General features: G+C 31.7%; 1 protein-coding gene and 1 long non-coding RNA gene across 6 annotated transcripts in view; one reads left to right on the top strand and one right to left on the bottom strand.

The window, feature by feature from the left end:
• LOC148616243 (adenylate cyclase type 2-like) overlaps nucleotides 1-17575 on the bottom strand; it is a 67175-nt gene extending 49600 nt beyond the window's left edge. Inside the window, exons 1-3 of one of the 5 annotated variants that reach the window (XM_088583101.1) lie at nucleotides 17467-17575; nucleotides 15131-15615; nucleotides 2296-2436 (exon numbers count right to left, since the gene is read on the bottom strand). In XM_088583101.1, the coding sequence (XP_088439227.1) occupies nucleotides 2296-2436; nucleotides 15131-15373 (384 nt within the window). In that variant the 5' untranslated portion in view covers nucleotides 15374-15615; nucleotides 17467-17575. Of the gene's footprint in view, nucleotides 1-2295; nucleotides 2437-4260; nucleotides 4545-4979; nucleotides 5019-5921; nucleotides 6073-7262; nucleotides 7356-15130; nucleotides 15616-17466 lie in introns of those variants that run through there. The other 4 variants (XM_088583102.1, XM_088583105.1, XM_088583103.1 and 1 more) reach the window with 4 other exon arrangements.
• On the top strand, nucleotides 17114-23343 carry LOC148616244 (uncharacterized). Its single transcript, XR_015922132.1, has 3 exons — nucleotides 17114-17353; nucleotides 22749-22845; nucleotides 23240-23343. It is a non-coding gene; the product is annotated as an uncharacterized LOC148616244 (long non-coding RNA).
• The last annotated feature ends 3400 nt before the right edge of the window (nucleotides 23344-26743 follow it).

Genomic DNA, 26743 nt, shown 5'->3' on the forward strand with positions numbered 1-26743 from the left:
TTATTCTATAATGTTAATTCTCAAGAATTAACAATTTTCAGGATGTAGAATTCCTGATAACTTGTTTAAAGGAACCTCACTGTATGAAGGAGGACATGTAACCTAGAATCAGTGTATAGTCTATTGATATTTAAAGGTTTCCTCATTTATTATAAAACTGAAAGCTAACATCATGCCCAATTTTTTCCACATAATTCCCATCAACAGATATGGTTTCCTATTATGATATATTTTATTCTAAGTACTCCTTGTATGTTTTTATTTTGAGTACTCCTTGTATATTTTTTTTTTATTCAGAACTTCTTGTGTTATTGTTTCTAAAGCTGCAGATAGGTAGTTACTCACTGAATCATGAGTACAGCATACTGGAATGTACAATATTAATATGAGTGGTATTTTTGTATTCAACAACAGTATCAGAAAAAAAATGTTTGACAAAGGTTCTGGTCAATTTTAACTGGCCCCTAAAATGAAAAAACCTGTCCCATGTAAAATTTTGATCAGCTGCCCCTCTTATTTGTTATAATTTAATTGTGATATGGCATGTGGGCAATTTTTTCTTTTAAGTGCACCACTAAATATTATTGGGGTTGTAAGACTATGTTAATATTTGGGAATTGATTTATACAGTAAGTTGGTTCCTCTGAAAGCTGCTGCTCAAAACTGAGACAATACATATTAAATTCCAAATAATTGAATAATTTAAGCTTAAACACTGAATACAATTGAATAAAACAGTTTACAATCGAATCCTCTTATATAACAAATCTTAAATTTACAGTTATTAAAGCAATAACAAACATGTCAATAATCAACATGACAAATAGGAGATCCAACCAATGACCAGATTTAAATCTCACTCTTACTGGACTAAACACATAAATCATGATAAGCTTTATATAATCAGAAAAAATATTGTCTAATGTTACTTCATATTATGATTGTTAATCATTTCACAAGTTCTTTCACTTATTTTCCTTTCTAAATCAATGTATTAATTTTTTACTTTCTAAATTACTGTCATATAACAGACACACTTATATTCACCAGACCAAAATTTTAAAAGATAATTACTTTTAAGCTTAGGTTAAAAAACAACTATCTAGGTCAAAAATGGAAACATGAAGAATAAAGTATAGTGCTTTTTGAAATGCATAGAATTTATATGGTTCATTTGTAAAGTAGCAGACACCTTTGAACATTTATCAAATTGGTCCTCAATGATATTACTCAATGGAAAAATGATAGTATAAAAAAAAGATGTAAATATATCACCATGCATAGAAAAAATATCACTTGAGCTTGTTCTGGACCTACTTAATGTTCATGGTCAATAAAACACAGACAATTAATAACAGCAAATTGTCAGAGTGAATACACAAAACCATTAATTGATATAAAATATTCCATTTTTTTACCTTTATCAGTTTTCAAATTAGTTTTTAAAGTATTGATGTATTTGCTATAGAATGTATCCCAGCAATGAATTATTAATCTGTAATAAAAGTCATGAATTAATGTAAAATAAAGTGAAATATTGAAACTTTCTATTAATGAACCTAATTAACTCTTTTCATACACCACAAATAAAATGATACCCCTGACAACTTAAAGTGAATACGACTATCAAAGACGCAATAAAAAATGTGGCAATTTCCATAAGGTAACATTCATCTTACTACAGCCCTAAGTAATCTAGCTACCCATATTTCTCCTTCAAAATATCATATTTGCAAATTAAGGACAAATTCTAAATATAAAGTAAATACTCATGATACCCAAACCTTCGTACAAAAGAGAGGCTACTGATTCAATAAACAGTATCACAGTGGTGGATTCAGAGAGAGGTGCAGGGAGAGGGTCCCCTTTTTATTGGAAAATTTGTCATTTTCAAGTGTAAAATTGATAAAAAATGGCAAATAATATCCTAGCACACATATATCCTTTTTCTGAGAAACCTCGACTGGCACCCCAACCCCTTTTCAATGTGTATGAATCTGCCCCTGTACCAATTATTACATATACAATGTATTAGTATATTCCTCGAATGCTAACACCCTTTGATCTGCCAACATTTTACCTGTAGGTAAGGTTTCAAATGTTGACATTCAAAAAAGACATCTATATTATATTCACAGAGTGATTCCCTATTTTTTACTATCTGATTATTTGACTATTAACTAAGTGATAACCACTACTCACAGACTAAGTGATAACCACTACTCACAGACTAAATGATAACCACTACTCACAGACTAAATGATAACATTATATATTCACTGATTAAGTATTTACCTGTACATTGACTATGTGGTACACAACTGTACCTAACAGTATGACAATAGCAAGCAATAGGTACCCAATAACAAGTGGTCTTTGTATCTGGATTAAGTAGTTCCTGTAGATAGATTCTACCTGAAGCACCTCAAACTTTCTCTGTAAAAGACAATATTCACAATGAAGAAAGGGTGACTTTTACACAATATAATTCAATCATGATACTGGCTTGTTTTAAGCAAGGAAAATGATGAATGCAAGGGTAAAAATTAGGATATACAAGCTGGTAGCCCAGAATAATTTTGTTTAATATTTTCTATATGTTCAACTAAATTTACCCAAAAGTTTGGTAGCCCTGCTCAAAATCTAGTCATGGGCTACTGGGCAACTGTTAATTTTTATCTCTAAATATTTCAATCATTTCATAGTATGTTAAAAGCTACAAAAAGAATCTTCGTTTATGACTCAGTAATAGATGACTTCTGAAATCACTCAAATGCAGGTTAAGGAAGTGTGTGAAGTATGAAAGAGTACATAGTAAATTTTCATGGGAGGTTAGAACAATTTTTCATTTTTTTTTAGTTTCTAAATGAAATTCTTTATAGATTTTTTTCTCTCTCAATGTCATGCATAACAGGACTAATTCCTCAGCCCCTACTATATCATATAGTAGCTCTGTTCTGTATCAAGACTCCAATCTAGAATATCTACTGTGTATATACAATACTACTACAATTACCAGAATCTAAACAAATATAGCATTTTTTAAGTAACAGAAAACTATGATATAAACAGAAACCATACAGAAAGCTCTCAATGAAGATTCTGTATCACAAGCCACAAGCCAAACTTGCTTCTAACTTTTCTAAAATTGATATTTCTAGTATCAACTTTAGCAGACAATAAAAAATGACAAATTCTGACCAGGAAGATGTGTACTTATTCACTGATGTCATCATGGAGATGGAATAATGGATCAAAATATTGTTATATACAGTATTCTGTCCTAACTTTTATCCCTTTGTAAAAGCAGCTATGTTTTTTCTAGCACTTCCAATCCAGGTATAGCTACCTAGTGCAAATTCTATACATTTATACTTTTCTATTATTGAAAACAAATTCCTTCTGAAGGCAATATAATACAGTTTTAATGAGTTCAGGACACAGACATACACCTATTACATGTACTTGTATCCATCCTTGGCTATCTCAAAAGTAAAATCTAGTTCCATATCATTAACTACTAGTATAAGGCATGTTTAATAAATAATTCTATTTTACCCAAGGAATCATTATACTAGACTTAGTAGTAACTACTGTACTGTTGTACAAGGAGTGACGTGTGGAGATAGAAATTGGTTACACAGTATGTATTTTGATTGACACATTTTGAGCTTAAATCTGAGTAAAAAAAACTAAATGCACCAAGGAGTCCTAATCCTTAACCTGCTTTAACATGAACCAAAAGGAATAAACATTAAAAAAAATGATACCAGTTTGTTCCAATTTAAAAGTTGCAACCTTTATAATTCCACAAAATTTGTGTCTAGTTTCAATTTAAAAATGCATAGGGAAGTACTAGCTGTGTGAAAAATAGTCAACTGTTATAGAAAAAGGAGCAATAATTCCTATATGGAGTTATCTTACAATTTTTCCATCTATCATAGATTTTTAATAATATGAAGTAAAGAATCCCAAAATCATAGATACCGACAAAAGGATGGCAATATCTCCTACACGGAGCCATCTTACATGGTCAACAAAATAAACACAAAATGTTAGCATTTGATGTTATATTTGAAAAATATTCTCTATATCTACCAATTTTAGTGACATGACCTTATTAATAGGTTTTACCCCCATTTACTATAGCTATAGTATTAACCACACATTAACAAGACAATCAAAATTAAACTCAAAAGAAAGACCATACACCAACTCCTCAGCACAAGTTACCAGCAGTTAAAATTAAAATTACTTCACCTTCAAGAAAATCATCCTGTCATAATCCTTCACCTGAATATTTCACTATTCCCACAACACCAAGTTATGCACTCTCATAACAGGTATATTCCAATGATTAGTTTTGTTCAAACAAAGTTCTGATTTAGTGAAGTTGTGTCTACCATCATCTTTGTTTATAGTTATAAATCTATATCAAACACAACAACCTTGATTTACAACAAGGTCAATTTCATTCCTTTTTAAGCAATTATTTATAGCAGAGACAATAAAGTACAAAAAAACAAGGCTGAAGTTTACTGAATTAATGCTATTGAACACATACAGTATCCTAATAGTATCATTAGATCAATAAACAATCAAAATTGTCTACTAAATAGATCAGAATGTTTTATATTTTGAAGTTCCTTTTCATTAAAATCATTTTAAGTACAAACATTAACTATGAACTGTTTTTGAAAAGATCCCTGTTTTAACAGCACATCTCTACTAAGCACTGAAGTGAATTAATTGAGTGATAAATGAACACAATTAGAAAAATCTTTGTCAAGCTTTCAATCAATGTCCATCCCAAACAAATATCAATTCTATAGTCCAGCTGAAATCACAATTCTTGGCATACATTAATACAGTGAAAATGTTCATCCAAAGTTCATAGAGGAAATCTACTCTATACAATGAACATTTATAAACTGTGGCAGTCCAACTGGTATACAATTATATAACCCAAAGTTTATAACCTGACTCAGTAGGTGATACTTCATAATCCTAATACATCATGTATAATTCAATCTTAAATCATTAGCATTCTGCATATCCATAATAATACAAAATTGTGTCAATAATGCATTTGTTCTGATCAACATGTTACTTTTATACTACGGGTAATTAACCCATTTAAAAACTAAGTATTTATAGAAATTAAATCTATCTAAGTCCTCATTTATCATTAACTACCTACAGTAAGTGAATGAAATGATATATATTGTGTAACACATTCTGGTCGGTTTATTGTTCATTCCACATTAGAATCATTAACTTAGAATATACATGTACATGTATCAGTAAAAACTACAAGTAAAAATTGTACCTGATTATTTCTATTAACATTTAGAAAGTTGACATTTATAAGACAAGTTAATAGACTTCTAATGTTCACTATACTGGTAAGCTTCAATGCACACTGACATTGAATTAGTCAAATAAGACACTTGGTCACCTCTATCATACTGTTGTTTTCACCTACATGTATATTTTGAAAATGTTTGGTATGTAATATTACATTTCATAAATAGATATAAAGTACTTTATAGAGAACCTCAAAGTGATTCAGTGGTATAATAATACTTTAAGTTAGATCAGCTCTTTATACTGTTGAGAATTAGAAATGAAATATTCCTTAGATATTGTAATTTTAGAGTACCCTTCCACATTACCAGAAAAAAAGATAAAACAATTATCAAATTCTAAAATTTAATTTTCTGAATTTCATGCTTTATAACTCTCCATGGTTAATGATAGAACCTGTACAATGAATATTTTACATTATGATTACACTTGAAACAAATAAACAATCTACTCATAGCAATCATAGAATTCTTTGAAACTTTGCATTAACAATATGCATATTGCATAAATAAGATTCAGTAGTTTTCAAGTTAAAAATAATAACAAAGACTTACCTGAGAGTGATCAAGATTTTGCTGTCTACATGCCACCATATTGGGAACCTATTATTGACAATGTAATGTTTCTATAACAATACTATCCTATCATTGGCTGACACAGCTGTTTGTAGTTGCAATACACAAGACACCACAGCAAATTAGAAAACTAAAGGAACAGAATGTCCAATAATTAACATTTGCCAATGAGTATGATTAAAAGACAGTTAAATACTAAGGTAATTATATAGTTGGCTGGAGTGCTACAGCAAATTAGATTGTAACATGTTAAAACTTTGCTTAGGGGAGGACATAAAATTGACAGATAAAAGGTGAAAAAATAGACTTTCTATCTCAATGGAGCACGAAAAACCCTAAAACCAAATTAATATTTACTACCTTCGTGTAAGTGAAAAAAATTATTCTTATTATAAACCAGAATTAGTACATGTAATTAACTGATCTATCAATACCAATATCAACAGATAATGTTGAAGGGAATTTGGGTAAGTACTGCCAGGCCTACATGTAATAAACTATTACAGAGGCAGGTAAGGTATGTGACCTATACACATATAACATATTATGGCAGATGTAGATTTTATGAAGCAATGGAATTAGTATGAAAGTAATAGAACATAGCACTAGCACACTATATAACAACACAGTCATATTGTGTCCACAGTCTTGGACTATTCATGTAATATTCTTTGGATATTTCAACTAAATGGAATAAACTAAGCTAACAGAAATTTCCAAATACATGTACATGTACTGCAATTTGTTCAATTCAAAGAACTTCGTGTATTACACTTTCAATACCTAAATTGTCATTTGTTGAACAGCAAAAATTCAAAAGGAAAAATTAAGTGCTCTTTTTAATGTATACATCTGCATGACTTTTTGTCTTCATACAAGTACTTCACACAAACCCATACTGAGTAAAAGATTGGAACTTCAACATGAGTAGGATTTTCATTAAAACAACTAATCTGGCCCCTACATCATAATATTTCAAAATAAAAATCAATTATGATTTTTCAAGTGAGTTCATTAAAAAGCCTGCAACTTAATAAATGTACAAATATTAATGTAAAAAGAAAGATAACCTGAAACACCCATTGTTTTGTCTGTAGCCACAAACCCTGATTCTTCTTTTCAGATTTCAATCTTTTAACATCTCATTTGAATGATCTAATGTCAGGTGAACTTAATAAAAAATAAATGTAACTGTGTATCATGTATCAACACTTAATGTCACTATCATGACAAAGCCTAATTCAGAAAATAACCATTGAAACTCAATTAACATATGGAAGAATAATTTCAGTAACTTTAAACTATTAACATTTAAATTACCTTATAAAACATGGTATTTTCCAATAAAAAGAAAAGTAAGGTAAGGATACATGAACTTGAGATATCAACAGGATGTTTTTTTTTCAAGTGATATACTACTGTTAACATAGAAAAATGTGTACATCAAATGACATGACCTTTCACCTTCTCATGACCTCCTTATAACACAAGTACATGTATGTGTGGAGGTGGTATCAAATCAAAGTATACATTAGCATACTGAATAGATACCTTGCTATATCTACATCCAATACAAGTATCTTGACTTATTCAGTGGCAGATCCAGGGGGAAGGTGCAGGGGAATGGCATCCCTGATTTTTATTGGAAAATTTGTCATTTTTATATGTAAAATTGACAAAACTTGGCAAATATTGTCCTCGTACCCCCTTTTTCTGAGGAACCAAGGCTGTCACCCCTCCTTTTCTAAGTGCCTGGATCCACCCCTGTTATTTCAGTTTAGTGTTGACTTCACATTGATTTCTGACCATTTTCTCTATCTTGACTTTTGTCAAACGTAAAACGTGTGAACAGAAAATAGCAACTTCGGCATATTGTATTGTGCCTTGAAATCCTCTAGGAAAGATAGTACAATTTAACATTTAAGAGTACCACAAGTGTTTTTATCAGTTTACCTTCTATAATGATATCAAATTTGAGCAAATTTGGAAACAAATTATTTTGCAACATAAACAGGGGATTACAAAAGTTCAACATAGCTTAACTGGAGATTCAAATTATGATAGTGCTGAAACCAACATTTTATTAATTCAATTTAAACAATTGAACAAAGTTTGAATAAAATCCTTCAATATATTTAGTAACATTAAACTTTCAAGTAATTATCTTGAAACTATCAATGGCATACAATGAACTATCAACATTCATCAATTAATCATCTTGAAACTATCACTAGCATACAATGAACTATTGAAACTATCACTGGCACACAATGAACTATTGACACTATCACTGGCATACAACGAACTATTGAAACTATCACTGGCACACAATGAACTATTGAAACTATCACTGGCATACAATGAACTATCACTGGCATACAACGAACTATCAACATTCATCAAGTAATCATCTTGAAACTATCACTAGCATACAATGAACTATCAACATTCATCAAGTAATCATCTTGAACTATCACTGGCATACAATGAACTATCAACATTCAATGCTGACAATGTGTTTGGTTGAAGTAATAAAGATTTTTTTAACAAACAAGAGCCTTATATACCTTGGGGAAGATGCTGTAGTCTAAATGTCATAAAAACTGAGTAAATCATTTTCATTTTAATTTAAAAATATTGATTTTTAAGACAGTATCCGGTTTTAAGTTTACGGAAAATTCATTAAAGGGAAAAATAGATAAGAAGAAAAAAGACTACTTGTTACAGACCAGCTCTAGCTATTTAATCAGAGACTGAAAGTCTTCAAAGTGGTTAATGTTAAAAAGCTACATTAAAAATATACTTGTCTGGGGCACATTTTTACCCATGATTTATTATTGGTGAAAAAAATCATCTCAAAAACATAAACAATGTGAAAGTCAGCAATTGATGAATGAATAAAAAAAAATGCAAATGATACCATCCATATACCGGTAGTCTTTGTGTAACAATGCAAATCTGATAATGATTGCTTCACTGATTTGCTGATTTAAAAATTATTTTTAATTAACTAATATGATAACACTAGTACAAGTAACTCTAAATTTCACCCTGCTTTCTGGTGTCATCACGAATCAAACCACAAGAAAACCTGGTTTGTCTAGCAATTTCAATGTCACAGTAGTTTCACTGTAGAAATGTGAAGTTAGAATTCTGTACGTCAAATCATTAGAAGTCTGATGAAACCTGTCTAAGCTGACCCTGAATAATCTGAAAAACTGTCTAAACCAGACACCTTCAGAATTACCTTGTTATAAATTTAAATGAATTTTGAAACTTGGTTAAACACCTGTCTTAACCAAACCAATTATAAAGTCCAAAAGACGTCTGTTCAGATAGGGTTCAATTCTAGCACTTGAAACCTTTTCGCTTTCTGCTATAATTCTTAAATCATAAACCCAAAACTTCAAAAATGTCTATCTTTAACTACCATGAATAGACCCATAAAAATATCTATTACATATAGAGTTAGCTTTAACCCTACATACCAATAAGTTTCAAAATATCCTTCTTGCAACACATTGTTGAAATATGCTAAATGTAGGTATTATGTAAGTTAAAATAAGAAATATCTTTAAATACATTAAAGCTCATTATGGTGATGCAGTTTCTAAATTGCAAAGAACTTCCCATTGCTACAGCTGATTGGGATGACTTTTAGATTAACCACAGGGGCTTCACTATCAAATATGCAAGGTCGCAGTAGATTCACTTTCAGTCCATGCGATTAAAGAAATATGGAGTTTGAATGCTCAAATCATTGTGTTGATTTAATTAGAACTATTCAATGGTGATACCTGTGTTTATTGATTAGATTCATCATTTGTCAAGTGATTGTCGAGTAGTAAATAAATGTTCAATTTTATTTGAAAAAAAAATTGAGTTGAAGAAAGACACCCTCAAATCTGGGATCACCCTTTTGTAGGTTATATATACTATAGTTTGGCTGCATATTTGATAGTGGGAGCAAGCCCCTGCGGAGTAACTTAAAATCAATATCAAAACAGTGTTACAATGAACAAAAGCCATATTTTTATATTAGAGTAAAAACTGGAAAATATATGGTTTCTTGAATAACTTTAGAACACTATATTACTCACAGGATAAAATATAATACATGAATTGATGTACAGTAGTAATTAAGATAACTTAACCCTGCATCCTGTTAGGATTACAATTCCTTCCCATAACTTGCAATGGAGCAGGCAACCAGATATTTCTGGCACTCGAAACAGGAAGCCTATTTAAACTATGCAATTATTATAATAAAAAGGCGGTCACTACTGGTTAATACATTACATTGTCATGGAGTAGAGTACAGTGTATACTGGAACCTCATATTTTGCACTTTTGTATGCAATGACAATTTTTTAATCAAAAAGGTGTTCCAACCCCCTGCAACATCCATTAAGCTGGAACCACTCTGTTTCATGACTATTATTATTTTCTATTTCTGTAATATTTAAGATGACATAATATCTTCTCCAATCAACCTTTGACCTGTTAATTACCAATTCACATAACAGAAGTACAGTGTATATTGGGGCTGGAAGTACTTTGTCTCATTATGGTACAGCAAGATATATGATATTGGGGCTAGAGGTAATTTGTTTTATTACAGTTCTTGCTTCTGGTAAAGCATGAATTATGTTATATATATATGTATGTAAAAGAACTGTTCACCAAATAAGATACAAACTTTTATAGAAAATCAATTTTCACCTTTCAAAGGCAATAACTCTACTAAAGGGTTATCATGTTATAATGTAGACTTTTGTGGAGCTCTACAAGACAAAAGAGGAAAGTCATCTTCATTTTTATTGTCTCTCATTGTTTTGTTTACAGAGAATGTCAAAACTGATGCGTGGGTGCCAATTTATGGGAAAAGCTCACCAACCCAAATACTATAAAAATATGAGTTGAAAGGAAGCACCCCAAAACTCCCTTTTCACAGCTGCACTGCATATTTGATAGTTCAGTGGAAGCAAACCCCTGTGGCGATAACTATAGCCCTAGCTATACTCCTACAAGTCTTCCAGTAGTTTGAAGCTCAACCCTGGTGAGTTTGTGAAAATTCCAATTCCAAGCCAGGGAGTGTATACTATAAAGTCCATGTGCAAGCTAACTGTGTCTATATGGTTTGAGTGTGTGGACCATGAAGAGCCTAACCTCTTTAGCCAGTTTAGGGGTTCTTAACAGGTCTGTCCATACTTTTATATATACTGGTCTTATTTACTTGATCAGCAATCACCTTATCGCTTAGCGTTACCTCTTGCTTACTCTGCAAATTAGAGTTTCTGTATCGTATTATTCTAACCAGGGATTCTATTCAATCCCTCGTTTGCCTATGGTTTGTATAACCGGAAATCGATATTCTGAAACACAAATGCGGTAACCATCCATTCAATATATCCGCTTTGTGTCTTCAGTTGCGGTATATTATACTTCTTCTTTTTTTTAAGTGAAAAACAAAAAGTATCCAGTGATCATGTTGATTGATACACATTATCAACGTTCCAGTTGGCTATATTAAATACTAGATATATCATGAAACTTTATTAGAAAGGACAGGGAATATGATCATTTAAAAAAAAAACATAATTTCAAAAATCGCTTCAGTTGTGGATCTCTTTACTTACAATGTCTGTGTTATGATTTTGGACACAGGGGCTAGCCCCGGTTATCAAATATGCACCAAACACTAAAATACTAAGTATTGTTAGACTGCATATTTGATAGTGGGACCGGGAGTGGGAGCAAGCCCCGTGATTTGGATAACGATTTTCAACTCGACTTTCACTAAAGAATTTCCTGTTGACCTTGTACTTAAAACGTATCGAGATTATGCTTTTTTACAGGTATCTGAAAAGCAGATTCTGAAAAGACCACAGTTTACATCATATAACGAAAATGGATATGATGAATATTAAGTTAAAGAGACAAAAAACCCAACCGGGATGAAAAATCTTTACAGGGATTTAAGATATAAAATAGATTTACGGTGATATAGAATATTACTTAACTACTTAAAAAGGATCCTCATTAGATAACTTTCCACAGTATAAATTATAGGAAATGCCCATCAATACAATTTCGATAACTGGTAATCACGGACCGAAAATTTCTACAGCCGGTTGTTACGATACCACAGTGATGCATTACGAGTGTACAACAGGGCCATCATGGTCATTGGATCCTAGACCATTATTAGTACGTCTGGCATGTTACATAGGTAATATGAATATACTATAGCATTGCATTACACAACAGTATATACATAGCACGAGGCATCTGGTTATAACCATATATCTAAATTTTAACAGAAAATGAAATGCGTGTAACCTTTGTTAAATACAAGTTATATTTCCGAAATGTGAATGGACGGGTTTCAACAAGAAAAGCATCATCACAGCGCTCAATTCCAAGTTCTTCATCTTGATCTAGAATGTCCACTTGCTTGATATTCTGGTGTTCTGAGTGATCGTTCGGTTTAATTCCACAAAAATCAGGAGCTATTTTATTCACATCTCGTGACCACTGAACAGTTTTCCGAACTTTGGCATCGACATCCATTTTACAAAATCAAAATATCCAAATAATTGACTTTTATACCAAAATTTTTATAAATCCAGAAGCAAAACTTCCATTTCATTTCACAAAGTTCATGTTCTAATATTTTAATGTTAGCAACATCAAAACAATATCAGAACTTAACTCTTGGTTGATTTTCTATTATACATATTTTCAGCTAGTAACGGAAAGATTTAATTTTTATTTCCAATTTATGCATCAAGCTTTTGACTGATGCCTATAAAAGTTTAAATCTCCAGACTTTGCTCTTTGTTTCGTTTAACTCCCATTACTTGGCATTTTAGCACGAATTTTTTGACAGTCTCAACCGTCGTTATCCCAAGAGGTTAATGGCCATACATTGTTCACTTCACAGGTATATGGTTCATTATTTAGAAAATAAGGGGTGCAATGTGACCCGTTTTTGCAAGATAATATATGAACCGTCTAGTTAAGACTTCACACGTTTAGGTAATCGGAAAAGGGTGTTTTTATTCTTCGAATGCTAAAATTTTGATTTGTAAAATATATTCTCGAACACCAACAAAATAATTTCAATAGACAATACAAGTCCACAGCACGGGATTCTTTTAGGGTCATTCGATCAATCTACTTTTTATAATTTGCTATAACAGATTAGTTATTCGATATAAAAAATTACTAATTTTATAAAAACAAGTTTCCAATTTGATATAATAAAGTAGTAATTTGATATAACTAGTTAATATTTTGATGTAACAAGTTAGTAATTTTGATAAAACAGCTAGATTTACTTATTTGATATAACAGATTACTTCATTGTATCAAATTATTAACTTCTTGTATCAATTTTATTATTAATTTTGGGGGCGGTTTGTTGAGTATCTAGCACTCATGTGGGTTAATCAGGGTATGATGGTATTCATCTTCTGGGACAATGTAGCAGTTTTTCCTGCAAAACTCTCGTCTAATTTTATACAGCATGACCTTTGAAGTAGATATTAAATAACATTGCGTTAAAATTTTGCTACCGCATATCTAAGGTGCCGATGGTCGAATACAGTTCGAACCGTATCCGTCTTATTGCGATAGATATAAAATGACTTATCTGTTATATCAAATTAGTAATTTGTATATCAAATTACCAATTTTTTATAACAAATAATAAAAAGTAAATTGTACGGTCCTAAAAGGCTTCCGTACCACAGCTTCAACCACTGAGAGTATTTTTTTCTTTTTATTTTGGATAATTACACCGAGTTTATTACGACTTTTGACCTTGTTGAACTGGAATACCAGTTTATCTATTGATTTAGTAACAGTGCAGCCTAAACTCTGTGGTGGTTAACTCATGCAGTTAAACTGCTGTACGAAAATGTTCCTTCACATGGAAAAAAAGTACATGTCAGGAATTTCAGTAGGTCCCCGATGGAACGTGATAAAATGAAGAAAAAAACTCCTTTACTAGCGAAATCAGTGTTAAAATTACAATATTCTGTTTTCACATTTTTTATATTTGTCTTTAAGTTGGTAAATACATGTAATCATATTTGTAGAAGAAAATAAGTCATGACACACTCTGGATAATGCGACCATCCTATTAAATAAATTTGAATTTTTGTCGTTATGTCATAAAAGCAGTGGTTAGTGTTTTTCTATGGTATTACACATTTCAAAAATCTTTTGTATTATATCATGTATTTTAGTAAATTTGATGAGAAGTTAATCCAAGTCTTTGTATAGTTTTAGTGAGAACATGTCCACTAGTAAAATTATACAAAATGATACACCTTTAACCATTTTCCATTACTTCAATGTTATTCCATTTTCATCCCAAAGTTATGAAGATCTTAAGCTTTTTCCTTTGAAGTTGACAACCACCAAGTCTTTTTCCTGTAGGTAAAAATCACCTTTTCTGTACCTAAAACTTTACTACCTTGTAGGAATAAAATATCATACTTTCAGCTGTTTAACTGCTTGAATGAAGATGCCTATTTATATGACCACAGAATTTAAGCTCCATTGGTACCAATTCAATAGATGAATTCATATTTACATTGGCCTATTCCAGTTCAACAAGATCAGGTGTCATAGTCAACTTTCTGTAAGAGTAATCAAGGGAACCATGATTCTAGTGGAAATCAAAAGTATGTAAGGGACAAAGACCTGACATTGAAAAACAGACAAACACAACAAAGAACATAAAGTAACTAAAGTAATACATGGAAAGTAAAAAAAAGTAAATGAGCAACTCGGACTCCAACTAAAAACTGGGAGCATGGACCAGATTTAAATTGCACAGAATTTTTACATCCTATAACTTTTAAAGGACAGTGGCAATAAGGGAATACTAATTTTGTTGCATGCGGAGGAGAGTCGAGAATATCGATACTTTTTTCAAAAATAATATTATGGCTAATATGATTCTTTAGGGAACATGTAAATTGACCTATAAAAAGTAAGGCACAATTATTAATATTCAATGCATGGTATGAACAAATTGCTATGTCCTCATTAAACGGACCCTATTGGTTTTTATTCTGGTACCCGGTATCGCATATGTACATCAAAAAATAGTAAATACATTTTTCGCCTTAACAACCAACGAAATGATATATAACTATGTAAATTTGACTTACCTTCAAACCATGAACGAAGTAGTCTCGAAACGTAAAACAGGGTTTTGACCTTTTCTTGCCTTCTATTCCTTTTTCAGGGTCATACCTTTTATCAGCTTTTATGCTATTCCTCTCAAATGTCCGGGTTCGTAGTACGTCATTAGAAGGACGTAAGCCTGGTGAAATTTTATTTCTTGGTAGTGTTGTAAGGGTGTGTACTTCTAGTTTCTTAAGCTCAATTAAATTATGATCTTTTCTAGGCATAATTCCTCTAGAGTGGAAGCTACAGCTTGCTAGGGAAACAAAATGTTAGCACACCTACTCCTAAACAGATGTGTCAACTGTTCGTTACATCATAAAGAATATTGTAGTTTCAATGGCATTTCTTGAACGTCCTCCATTCTTTACCAGCTCTCTTGTTCAAATATTATAACAGGCAGGGAATCATTTAATTGTAAATTAGCAAAATTATCTACTGTAGTCCTTCCGCGTACTGCACTACCATTCTGTAAAAGAGACACAAAAAAGGCAGAACCGTTGATAGTTGGCAGAAAATAAGATAACCCCTGGCCTATAACTTACACGCGATTTGATATTGCTAAGGAAGCTTGATGGAGATCATGTAAGCCAACCTCTTATTACAGTGGATAAAGGGAATTTCATTCTCCTATTTTATTAACACGGTTTTATTTTCCTGTCGATCTGCGTTAACTGAAAACTAAACTATACAGGAACGGATCCAGAATACCAGGTTAGGGATGTATTCAGAATTAAGTGCCTAGCAAAGTAGAGAAAACGGGGGGTTGTGAAAATCCAGATTTCATGCAAATTCTCGCCTCAGTTTTAGGGGGCGTACGCTCGGCACATCCGCCATTGGACCCGCGCCTGTTATAAAAGCATAAACGACTTAATTAAATAATCGCAAGTTTCCAATTTCTTGTCAACATCTGAGGATATATAATAAATGATTGTGGAATATTGTTATTCATCAAAACTTTGAACTTTACTGGAAGTATGGTATTCATATATGAAACAGCATTAACAACGATATTATATATAAGACAGTTAACTCTCTGTCGAGTATAAATAAGAACGTTATAAACTCCATCACCATCAAGGTCTGCAACTGTGAACATAATCGTTGGAAACTTTACAAGAAAGCTAAATGGGATAAAAATACATTGGGTATATGAACTGAACATATTTTATTGCATAAAGAGCAAAGGGACTGGACAAAAGTTAGTTCAACTTATAAACATCATCACCCATACATTGGATAGAAAAGCAGATTTAAAAAAAAAATAATATAGCCATTCATTATTCGAAAAAGAAATCTTTTATACCGACGATGTACCATTTTTTAATCCTTTTAAAAAGGCGGTAGGATTATTGTTTATAATCCTGTTCCATGTCTGTATACTGAATTTCTTCGCACCCTAAAACCATGTTATTCAGCTTTTCACTTGTATATTACATTGATATTAATGACCAAATAAAATGTTCGCATGGTCAGACGGGTACACGTATATATTGCCTGGGCATTAAGCTCGTCGTGCCTATCTTGAAGTTCCTTCTAAATTAAGTATTTTCCATATTTAAATATGTGAATTTTATGTAAAATTATGGAAACATGCATGACTAAAAAAAAAAGATAAAAATATATTTAAGTGTATTTGGATTTTTTCCGAGAAGTTAATGTGGATTTTGCCATTGATAGTATCAACATTAATTTATCATTTATTGATTCTTGTTTTTGTGCAAAATGTGTTTCCTTAAGTGTCATTATTTCAAATAAAATCAACCTCCTGCATAAAGGAAATTGTAAGTCAGTTTACATATTTTGTCCGAATACATACGTATACAGTCTAGTTCATCGTAATGTGCAGCTTGTTTTTTTTCCCAACCAACGGTCCAAATATCATAGTATGGCCTAGAGCATATATATTTTCCCAAACTCGCTTCAATATTTTGCAGATTTCACTGATTTTAAAATAATACAAACTTATTGTGTATATATCCAAATACACTGCATGTAAATACCAAAGCGCCACCATTTTATTATGCATGGATATCAGCCGTGTTATTTCCTCGTTTAAACGCATCTGCCGCGATTCATGGAAAAATACACGAGAAAAATATACTAAAATGCATTTAAAGGAACTTTAGGTGTCCTTTTCATTTTTTTTACTTTTAGGAAGAATCAACTAGGAATGCATACAAGGTGACTTACGCAGATGCATGTTTGTAAGTAAACTAACGCTTTTATTAGAAGTATTCGGAGCACTAGATAGATTTATTTCAGATGGAAATTTTACTCTGTCTTAATTCTTCAATTTCTTTTATATATATTTACCTACTTGCATGATTTATATTTCTCCCGTGATATAAAGAAAAGAATCCAAGTGTCATTACTTTTCCAGCGTCTTGAGTCTTCAAATGTATTCCTTCTAGAAAGTTAACTAATGAACTTCTTAATTAGATGTCTTTGTAAGGATCATGAAAAATCTGAAAAATGTGAAAAAGGCTACATATTTTCATTTTTGTAATTAAGTTGTTCTATGGGTCTATACTGTGAAATGTGTAATTATTCATTAAAATCTGTCTGCTCTTAAGAGATAACCAACATTGAAAATCCATTAGATTCTATTGTATTTGAGTGTAATTTACAAAGTTATCCCCCTTAATTTTGAAATCTACAGTAATTCTTTATAATTTTTATCTCCTAAGAACCCGGGTAATATAAACAAAAATGAATGTTTATTTCTGTTTACTATGGCTATTCAAACAAAATATCAAAATTAAAAATATTCAGGCTTTTTAATCATGAATCACCTTTTGCATGATTCTTAGCTGGAGTGCTACTTGAGTACTCCTAGAAAGTGGATGGAATGCAACACCGGAGCGTCCTAACATTTCAAAATAAAACTATAACTTACACTTCACTAATAATTTTAATTAATGATGTTGCATTTATAAAAACGGACACTAACTTGATAGAAGTTGTTCTTTATTTAATTGAATTCAAAACGATCGTTAATTTATAATTATTTAACAATACCACATAGCAGACAGAAAGAGAAGGAACACCGTTTAAACAATGAATACAACTGTGCAAAGTATGTACATTGTGACATACAGTTGTTTACAGTCCCTTGTAACTATCATTGCAAATAAGTAGTAGGGTGTTCATTCCGGAAATAAAACACACACACACACACATATACCTTTGAGTGACCCACCTCTGAATTGGAACCCCGAAAAATATGAGAATGTTCAACATTACAGGAAGCCCAATCTGAGACGCGACAGCAAATTATTTCTGATTCAAGCCAGTAAACAATTAAGTACACATCAACAACAAAGAACAAGCATAAATGGAAAAAAATGTGATGCTCAGTGATTTAAAATTCATTGTTTTCTGTTGTCACAGAAGGGAGCAGAAATGAGACAGGCATAAAGAGGGTTTTTTTTTTTACTTTTTACGTTTTTTTGTTTTGTTTTTGTTTTAAAATTTGATCCAGTAAGAATAAGAATAAGAAATATGATAATTTAATTGCTCCATTATATAGTGTCCCAAACAAGAAGAGTTAGATACACAAAGTCGAGCCACGCTGGGCTTGCTGGATAGGACTCGAAACTCACCCAAGCGACATACCAGATATACATTTTCACAGCTTTAATCACAATCCATAATATATCTACGCAGCCCTAAGTATAAAAATATCGTAATTGTGAAATTGATTTATTCATTCAATACCTAGTAATGATAACAGAAGCCATGTTATGAAACTATTCATAACGAAGACATGTGTAACATAATGTGATTTGAAACCACTAGTAATGGAGGTGTTTTCGTGGGTTCTTGTCAATTCTACAGTATTGTACATATCATTTTGATGCTACCTATTGAAGCTAGTAGTTGTGCTGTATGTATAACTTTATAAATTTATCTGTATCACCATTCAAACTTGATTACTCATTGTAAAACCCTGATATTTAGAAGTTGACACTGACGAAAAAAAGAACAATTTTCTTATTAAACTGACTCTACACACTGCAGTACAGTACAAAACACCATGGTTTCTTGCAAATAAATTTTCTATATTAACTTATAGAAAAAACAAAAACAAAAAAAACAAAAAAAAACAAAAAAAAATGCAAACATTAAACTAGCAAAAAGCATTATTTTTGCCGAAATCTTATTTTTTCACAAATTCAAACCCCCAAAAAACTAGCCCTTGTGGCTAGCTTCGCTCAGCCTTTAATTCAATCTACACGACCACAAACCTGAAGTTTTTGATCCGCCCCTATCCAATTTACATGCACGACTTGATTCCCACTTTCGGGGTTCAACTTCGATCAATTTATAATTTTTGAGACATTTGTAGATGGTTCCCTGATAGCAGAATTTAAGATTTTGTAGTGCTAAAATGACTAGTGCGGAACGTTTCAAATATATTCCGTCCTTTCATTTGACATTTTCTTCATTTCAGCGTATACCTAATTATTACACGTTTTTAACTGTCTTACCTTATAACCTTGCCTTTATATCAAGATTCACCTGCATATAAATGTTCTGATGGTTCTACCTGAAATCGCTTGATTCCAGATTTTAATAACGATAGAACGCTAATGAGATTTTCTAAAGAATCATGTAGATGTTACAAGTAATTACTCAATATATTGAAAAATATCAAAAGTCAGTGCTAGAGGACTAATTCCTATGCAAACATGACGTTTGATCTTCAATGCTTGGCAGATTGTAAGTGGTAAAATGGTTAGTGTTTCATATCATAAATTACGTCATTACTTATACTGTGGATTTTTCACTAAAACTAATGTTTTTTCAAGAAAAGTTTAACCTACTAATGGATATCTGCAAGGTCAATATTTTTGTGTTTCTTTTATTTGGTTGTTCAAATAATCAAATTTAATGGCATTATGATATTAAGTGTTCTAAAAATACAAAAGTATGGGGATCACTTGACTTTTCAACTTACCCCAACCCACCACTCACCCCAATAACTATTCCGTTTGGCTATTTGATATACTATTGAAGATGAAAACATACTGTAATGAGAAAATGATTGGTTCGATTATCATTAACTCTCGCAGTTTATTATTTGGCGATCATTATTTCGTAAATGGCAGGTATAACAGTTGATGAGTAGGGTACACGGGGTTACCTCAGCCCATGCACCCACTACATACAGCAACCGCAATTGTGCACGGTTCAATATCTTGAGCATAGACACTTAACAGCTAAGCACCAAAAGAAGAAGACATAAATCATACTGTAATTAACCTTGTATGTAGTACTCGGTCAAAATATTTTCACTTCACCTGCTTTTTAAAAGCGCTTACAGGCTTGATTTGTTGACACGCAGTTAAATCGTCTTATGTCATGTTAATCTTTTAGTCAAAAATCACTTCAGAGCGAAATAAGTAATCCATGTAGTTAGCTTGTAGTTAGATATAGGAGCCTACTAACACGAACTGACAACATAGCCGGATGAAATACAGATGTGACTCATGCATATATACATATATATATATACAAAAACAAAAACAAAAACAAAAACAAAAACAAAACAAAGACAAACAAAACACAAAAAAAAACCTTTTATTTCTAATCCAGAAACAAATACAACCCACATTTTTTTTTCGAAATAAATATACCATATATTTGTAGTATGAGAATGAAACTGAAACTTAGCAGGAACTATTATTATTGATTAGATTTGATTTTGAAATGAATGTGTGTGTGTTTTTGTTTTGTTTTTCAAAACTGAAGATGGACTGTTGTTACGTAAAATATAGCATATGTAGACCGAAAAAGCACCATATAGTTCGTTGGTTTTTCTACACCACGAATCACCTAAATGATAGGCAGTGTCTGAAATATATATATATGTGCTGATACTAATGTAGATATCTATACTTTTAGTCTTTATATTTTTTATACGTTATTGATATTGAATGGCAATACTAATAATTTAAAAAAGCCATTGAACTTTATTTCGAGATTTGTAAGATCTTAAAAGTGTTAAAAAAAGAATACTTTTCTTAATTCCATAATCTTTAAGAAAAAAAGAGACAAAAATGAGGTTACAGAATTGATGGTGATGTAAAAGTTGATATAAGAGAAATTTGGTTTGATTATCAAAAGGTTGCTGTATAAATATCAGTTAATACAATTACTCTGTAGACAAAAATCCATCGGATACATTAGGTTTGAAAACTGTTAATGGTAAAAGATGTAACATTAACATTGTGCACCGACGCTGAAATTGAACCATTCGAACCTCTTTTATTTGATGCCCGCTTCTTTTCACTCATAAAAACGGTAACATACTGTACAAAGAGCACACCAAAATAAACATAGGGAAAAAGGTCATTTTGATATTTCATTAAAAGTGTAGCACAAATAATGAACTGTGTGCAGAACTTGATTGTTTTCAGACAAATGATCGCAGTATCAATAGACCATTAGATAGTCTTGACTTGTTTTTCTTGGATTCTGCAAATGCATCGTTCCGGACATCCTCCAAAGTCAAGGTTTTGAATCCACCTTTCCTCGAAGCAGCGTAGGTGGACCCAAAACCCTGACTTGTGAGGATACGTTTCGAAACAGCACAAGACTCTGAAATATAAACAGGGATAAGCGGTTTAATAGCTCTTTTGAAACAAAACGGAAACCATTCTACACAATGTAAAAGTAATATGATGCAGGAAACAATAACATTAACCACAAATCTTCAAAATTGGTAATCAAAGTGTATGAAAAGGAACTTTCAGGACATTTTTTACCGACACAAGTCACCGCCCATGCTTAAGAGCGTATGGTATTAGTAAGTATTCTCGTTTAAAAGTATTTTTACTACTATATGCTCATGATGCCATTCTGATCTATGCCACAAAACAGGAAATAAAAAAAAATGTTGAAAGTAAGGTGGAATCTTAATGCAAATATATAGTCAAAGCTTTTTGTACTCGCTCAGAACACATTTGATTAGTAAATGATACGTCAATATAAATAACAGATTATTGCTAATACTTGGGACTTACCCATAAATGCGGAGAATAAAAACTTGTAGAACAAGCTGTGAGAATATCAAGATCATTAGATTTTTCATAGCAAATATAAAATGTTAGGTTCTCGACAGCTAACTATATGTATGGTTTATGGTGAAACAGGACGACTTTCCATGTTTAATTAGTGTTAAAATAAAATATTGATGTAGTTAATCAAAACTATTCTAAACTATCTGGAAATATGTAAATGAGATTTTAGATGTCTGTGGTGCTGTCAAAAATACATAATCTAACTTAAGCTCAATGTTCGGTACTTGAGAGACGTACACATGATAAAGTTCTAAATTTACAAATTAGCAACAAATTCAGAAATTACAAATATGTATCCTTACAAACAAAAAATAAAGGAATAGATGAGAATAGGTACAGCAAGATAGAAATGTATATACAGTATGTCTTACCCTTGATTACTCAGTAAAGCGCTGTAAAGAGTTTCAAAATACAGATACAGAGACTCCCAGGCCATTACATAGACTATTGCAGATAATTGTTAGTAAGGAACCAGATCAAACTGTAATATAGTACTTCTGGTTAATAATTATAGGAAGCGTAACAATGGTATAACAAACTGTCAAGTCATTTAATGAAGCGAGAAAGAGAAGTATTACAGCCCACGGATGATGGTCTGCTTCCAGTCAATGGTATGTGATAAATTATATCTCAATTTCGACGAAGTTAAGAGAAAAAGATGATAAAATTTAAATGATAAATCCTCTACAATAAATACCTAATTCATTCTTGTCATGTTGGCCTTTCGGTTTGTTTTATTTAATCGTACGTTATGCATTATGCCCACTAGCTCTAAAGCATGAATATATTAATTGTGTTATCTGTAATGGAATGGATTTTTTCTCGCCTCTTATAAGTAGTAAAGCACTTTGCATTGTCAAACTAGGCTTTCGAAACTTTCAACTCGCCTTTTGTAAAAATCGAGACCATTTTTGGAACAAATTTTGTAAAAAAAAAAATATCTGAGAACAATATTGCAGAACATAGTTTTCATGCATAAAATGCTTTTTTTTTTGTTTTAAAAAGGGACTTGTCACCCTCTGAATCTAACACCGATACCAACTGTCATTACTGAGTTACACACACACACACACACACATCCAGCAGTAATATTGTAAGTAATTAGATCACTGAAATAAACCCACACATTTCTCATTAATTCGTTGATTTATTAATATAAATCTGCCCATAACTGTACAGCAGATTCTGGTATAGATCTTGATCAGTGTCAACAAGTAAGTATGCACTGCAACTACTTTACATCAATATTATGGTATATCATCTTAGATATTTTGATAATAAATTGAAAATAATCATACACAGTAGCTAAACACAATTATATATTCCACGGGTAAGACTTTTACTGACAAATGCTAGGGTTTTCACAAAACATTAAGAAAATAAGGGTTTGCCCCCCCCCAAAAAAAACAAAACAAAAACAAAACAAAACAAAAAAAAAACACAAAAAAAACAACAAAAAAAAACAAAAAAAACAAAAGAGGAATATTGAGAAACTTTGTAAGAAATGTGAAGCGTATTTTAGGAGAATTCGCTTCATTTCTTTTTATATGTTCGTTTCTATTTACAGTTGTTAGTGCGTGGGCTGAGATAACCCCCCGTGCACCCTCCAACTCATCAACCAAAATATGAATTTCAGGTACATTTTTGTATTTTTTTTTGCTACTTTTTATACCTCGTTGAGGCAAAAATCTATTTTTAAGTTTTTTTTATTATACGAACTTCTTTTTTCTACAGAACGTAGTAAACTGACATATGTATGTATCATTATGTAGCCCAATGTCTCAGCTTTACAACAGCACCAGGATTTAAAAAAAATGTTAAAAGTATTACCCCTACCCCTAGAAAACTGGTCTCGGTATCAAACAGATTTCTCATTCACAGCATAACGACACCCTAAACCTCATATTTTAGTCATTCATAATTAAGATAATGATGTACCCAATATATCTTTTCAATTCAGGCGCTTAGATTTTCTTTTTGGGGTAATAACTGCTATAAAATTGATAAAAGGGGAATTTTCAGAATTTCAGAATTTCTTCTATATCACCCTTATTTCCCTTTTTTTTCAGAATACCGTAAATTAAACAAGATTTTGTGATTTGGTTCATTCAAATAATGTCAAATAATGTCTGTCTTAGCTTCAAAATGAGCTCAAGTAATAAATATTTGAACTTTTCTAAGTCAAGCTAGGTGAAAAATTGCTACCCCTATCCATGAATAAAATGCCTCAACATGAATCCAAATGTTAATTATTAATATATAAACGGTGTACAATAGACATGTTGGGTACTATTGTTTTAATTATCGATGTATTCAACATACATTCGCATTTCAGGGGCGTATTTTTCAGTTTCAATGTGACAATAATGAGTTTTTCATAAAAGGGGAATTTTTAGAATTTCAGATTTCCTTCCATTTCACCTATAATTGGCATTTTTTTTTCAAATACCGTACTTCAAATAAGCTTTTGTACAGTCAAATACAATTGTATAGTGTCTTAGCTTTCTAATGAGCCCAAGTAATAAATATTTAAACTATTTCAAGTGCAATTACAACATCTCTATTGTACACCATTATTATATTAATTATTAACATTTTAGTTCTTGTTGAGGCATTTTTTATCATGGGTAGGGGTGACAATTTTCCACCTAACTTGACTTGGAGAATTTCTAATATAATTATTACTTGAGCTCATTTTGAAGCTAAGACATTTCTTGTTCAAACTACGGTATTCTGAAAAAAGACAATATATCGGGTGATATAGTAGAAAATTCTTAAATTCTGAAAATTCCAATTTTTCCGATCTTATAGTAATGTCACCCCAAAAGGAAAATCTAAGCGCTTGAATTTATCAGATGTGTTAGGTACATCATTATCTTAATTATGAACGACTAAAATATGAATTCTACAATGTCAGTACGCTGTGAATGAGAATTTTGTTTGATACTGTGACCAGTTTTTTAGGGGTAGGCGTGATATTTTTAACATTTTTTTTAAATCCTTTTTGAAAACTAGTTTTTCGTGGTTCATGATTTTTACCACAAAACCCTTAGTGTTACCGCAACTTTCTTGGTACTATTGTAAACCTGAGGCATTGGGCTATACGATGATACCTGTATTTATTTAGTTTATTATCACATGCTATCCCAGGAAGGCTAAGACTCTCAAACATTTGAGTCACAAAAATTTGGGCTTTTTGACCCAGAGGGGTACAAATATAGGCTTATACTGAAAAAGCATCCGAGAATATTCTTTGGCGACAAATTGATTCGGTAATGGGAGGTATAAAAGTACGTAATAATCACCAGGAAGTTAATAAGTGCACGGTGGACCCTCCCAGCCCATGGACTATGTTCTATCAATACCCCACTCAACAAGTATTTGGTATATTGAAATTACCTCGTCCATCTGTCCTTCAAACAATTCCTTACAAAAATCATGCCTCCCACGGTACAGATTAATTTTGTATGTATAGACCATATAGATGGGGTATACGTTGCGATTTTGTATTGCTGTCCTACATCAAAATCCTATACTTAGCACGACCACGCCTGTAACTTCATTTTTTTTTCTGTGACGCTTTTAGCAGTGGTGGGAAAGCTTTTCGCTTTCGCCAAATTACTTTGTTAAACCATAGTATGTCGTCTGTATGGCTGTTTTATTTATATTTTAGGATAATAAGAAATAACGAAAAAAAAGCGGGGAGACTAGTTAACAAAATTACATTAAAATTAATACATCTCAAATAAATTAAAACGCTACATGCTTCCTAGAAATGTACGACCAGGTCGAGTAAGGTAATCCAAAGAAGCACGAAGAAGACTCCCCTATAAGGATTATAATTAGCGGTATAAACCACCCTACTGAAAAAATAAAAAAAAAATAAAAAAAAATAACAGAGCACGCAGAAAAAAAAAGAATTATAGAACCATGTAATGGCTTTACCAACATTTATTCAAGATATTACAAACTTCTTAAACAAGATAAAAACGATAGATAAAAAAAATCATATAAATTTCTGCTTGGATGTAAAAGACCTGTACCCAAGTGTTTCCAAACAAGAAGGTTAACAGGCATGTAAATTGGTTCTGGATGGCAGAAAAAAAGAACCATCGTTGCCGACGAAAGATGTTCTATCCATGATAACATTAGTTTTAGAAAATAACAACTTCCATTTTAATGATAAACACTATATACAGACAGATTGACGTAACAGCAATTGGATCTAGACTTGGAATGAATTAAGCACATTTATACTAAAATGAGCAGTGATACTAACTTCTCCCGCTTTAAAAACGTTCACACAACTGGTATTTTCACTGGATGGACAGTTGCAAAGAGTACGAATGAACTTTCCAGCATATTTTTTATGTCAAAGCTGTTAACGTGTGTTCCACAAACAAATTTGTCAGTGTGCAAGGTTTGTGGCGGAGAATTTTACGACACAATTGAACATTTCACCATGGACTGCTCATGTGCTGATGTCATAAGATACACATACTTTTCTCA

Source organism: Perna viridis, chromosome 5 (genome assembly GCF_037379345.1).
Source record: "Perna viridis isolate PV_CMFRI_1.1 ecotype Kerala chromosome 5, ASM3737934v1, whole genome shotgun sequence".
Taxonomy (NCBI): domain Eukaryota; kingdom Metazoa; phylum Mollusca; class Bivalvia; order Mytilida; family Mytilidae; genus Perna; species Perna viridis.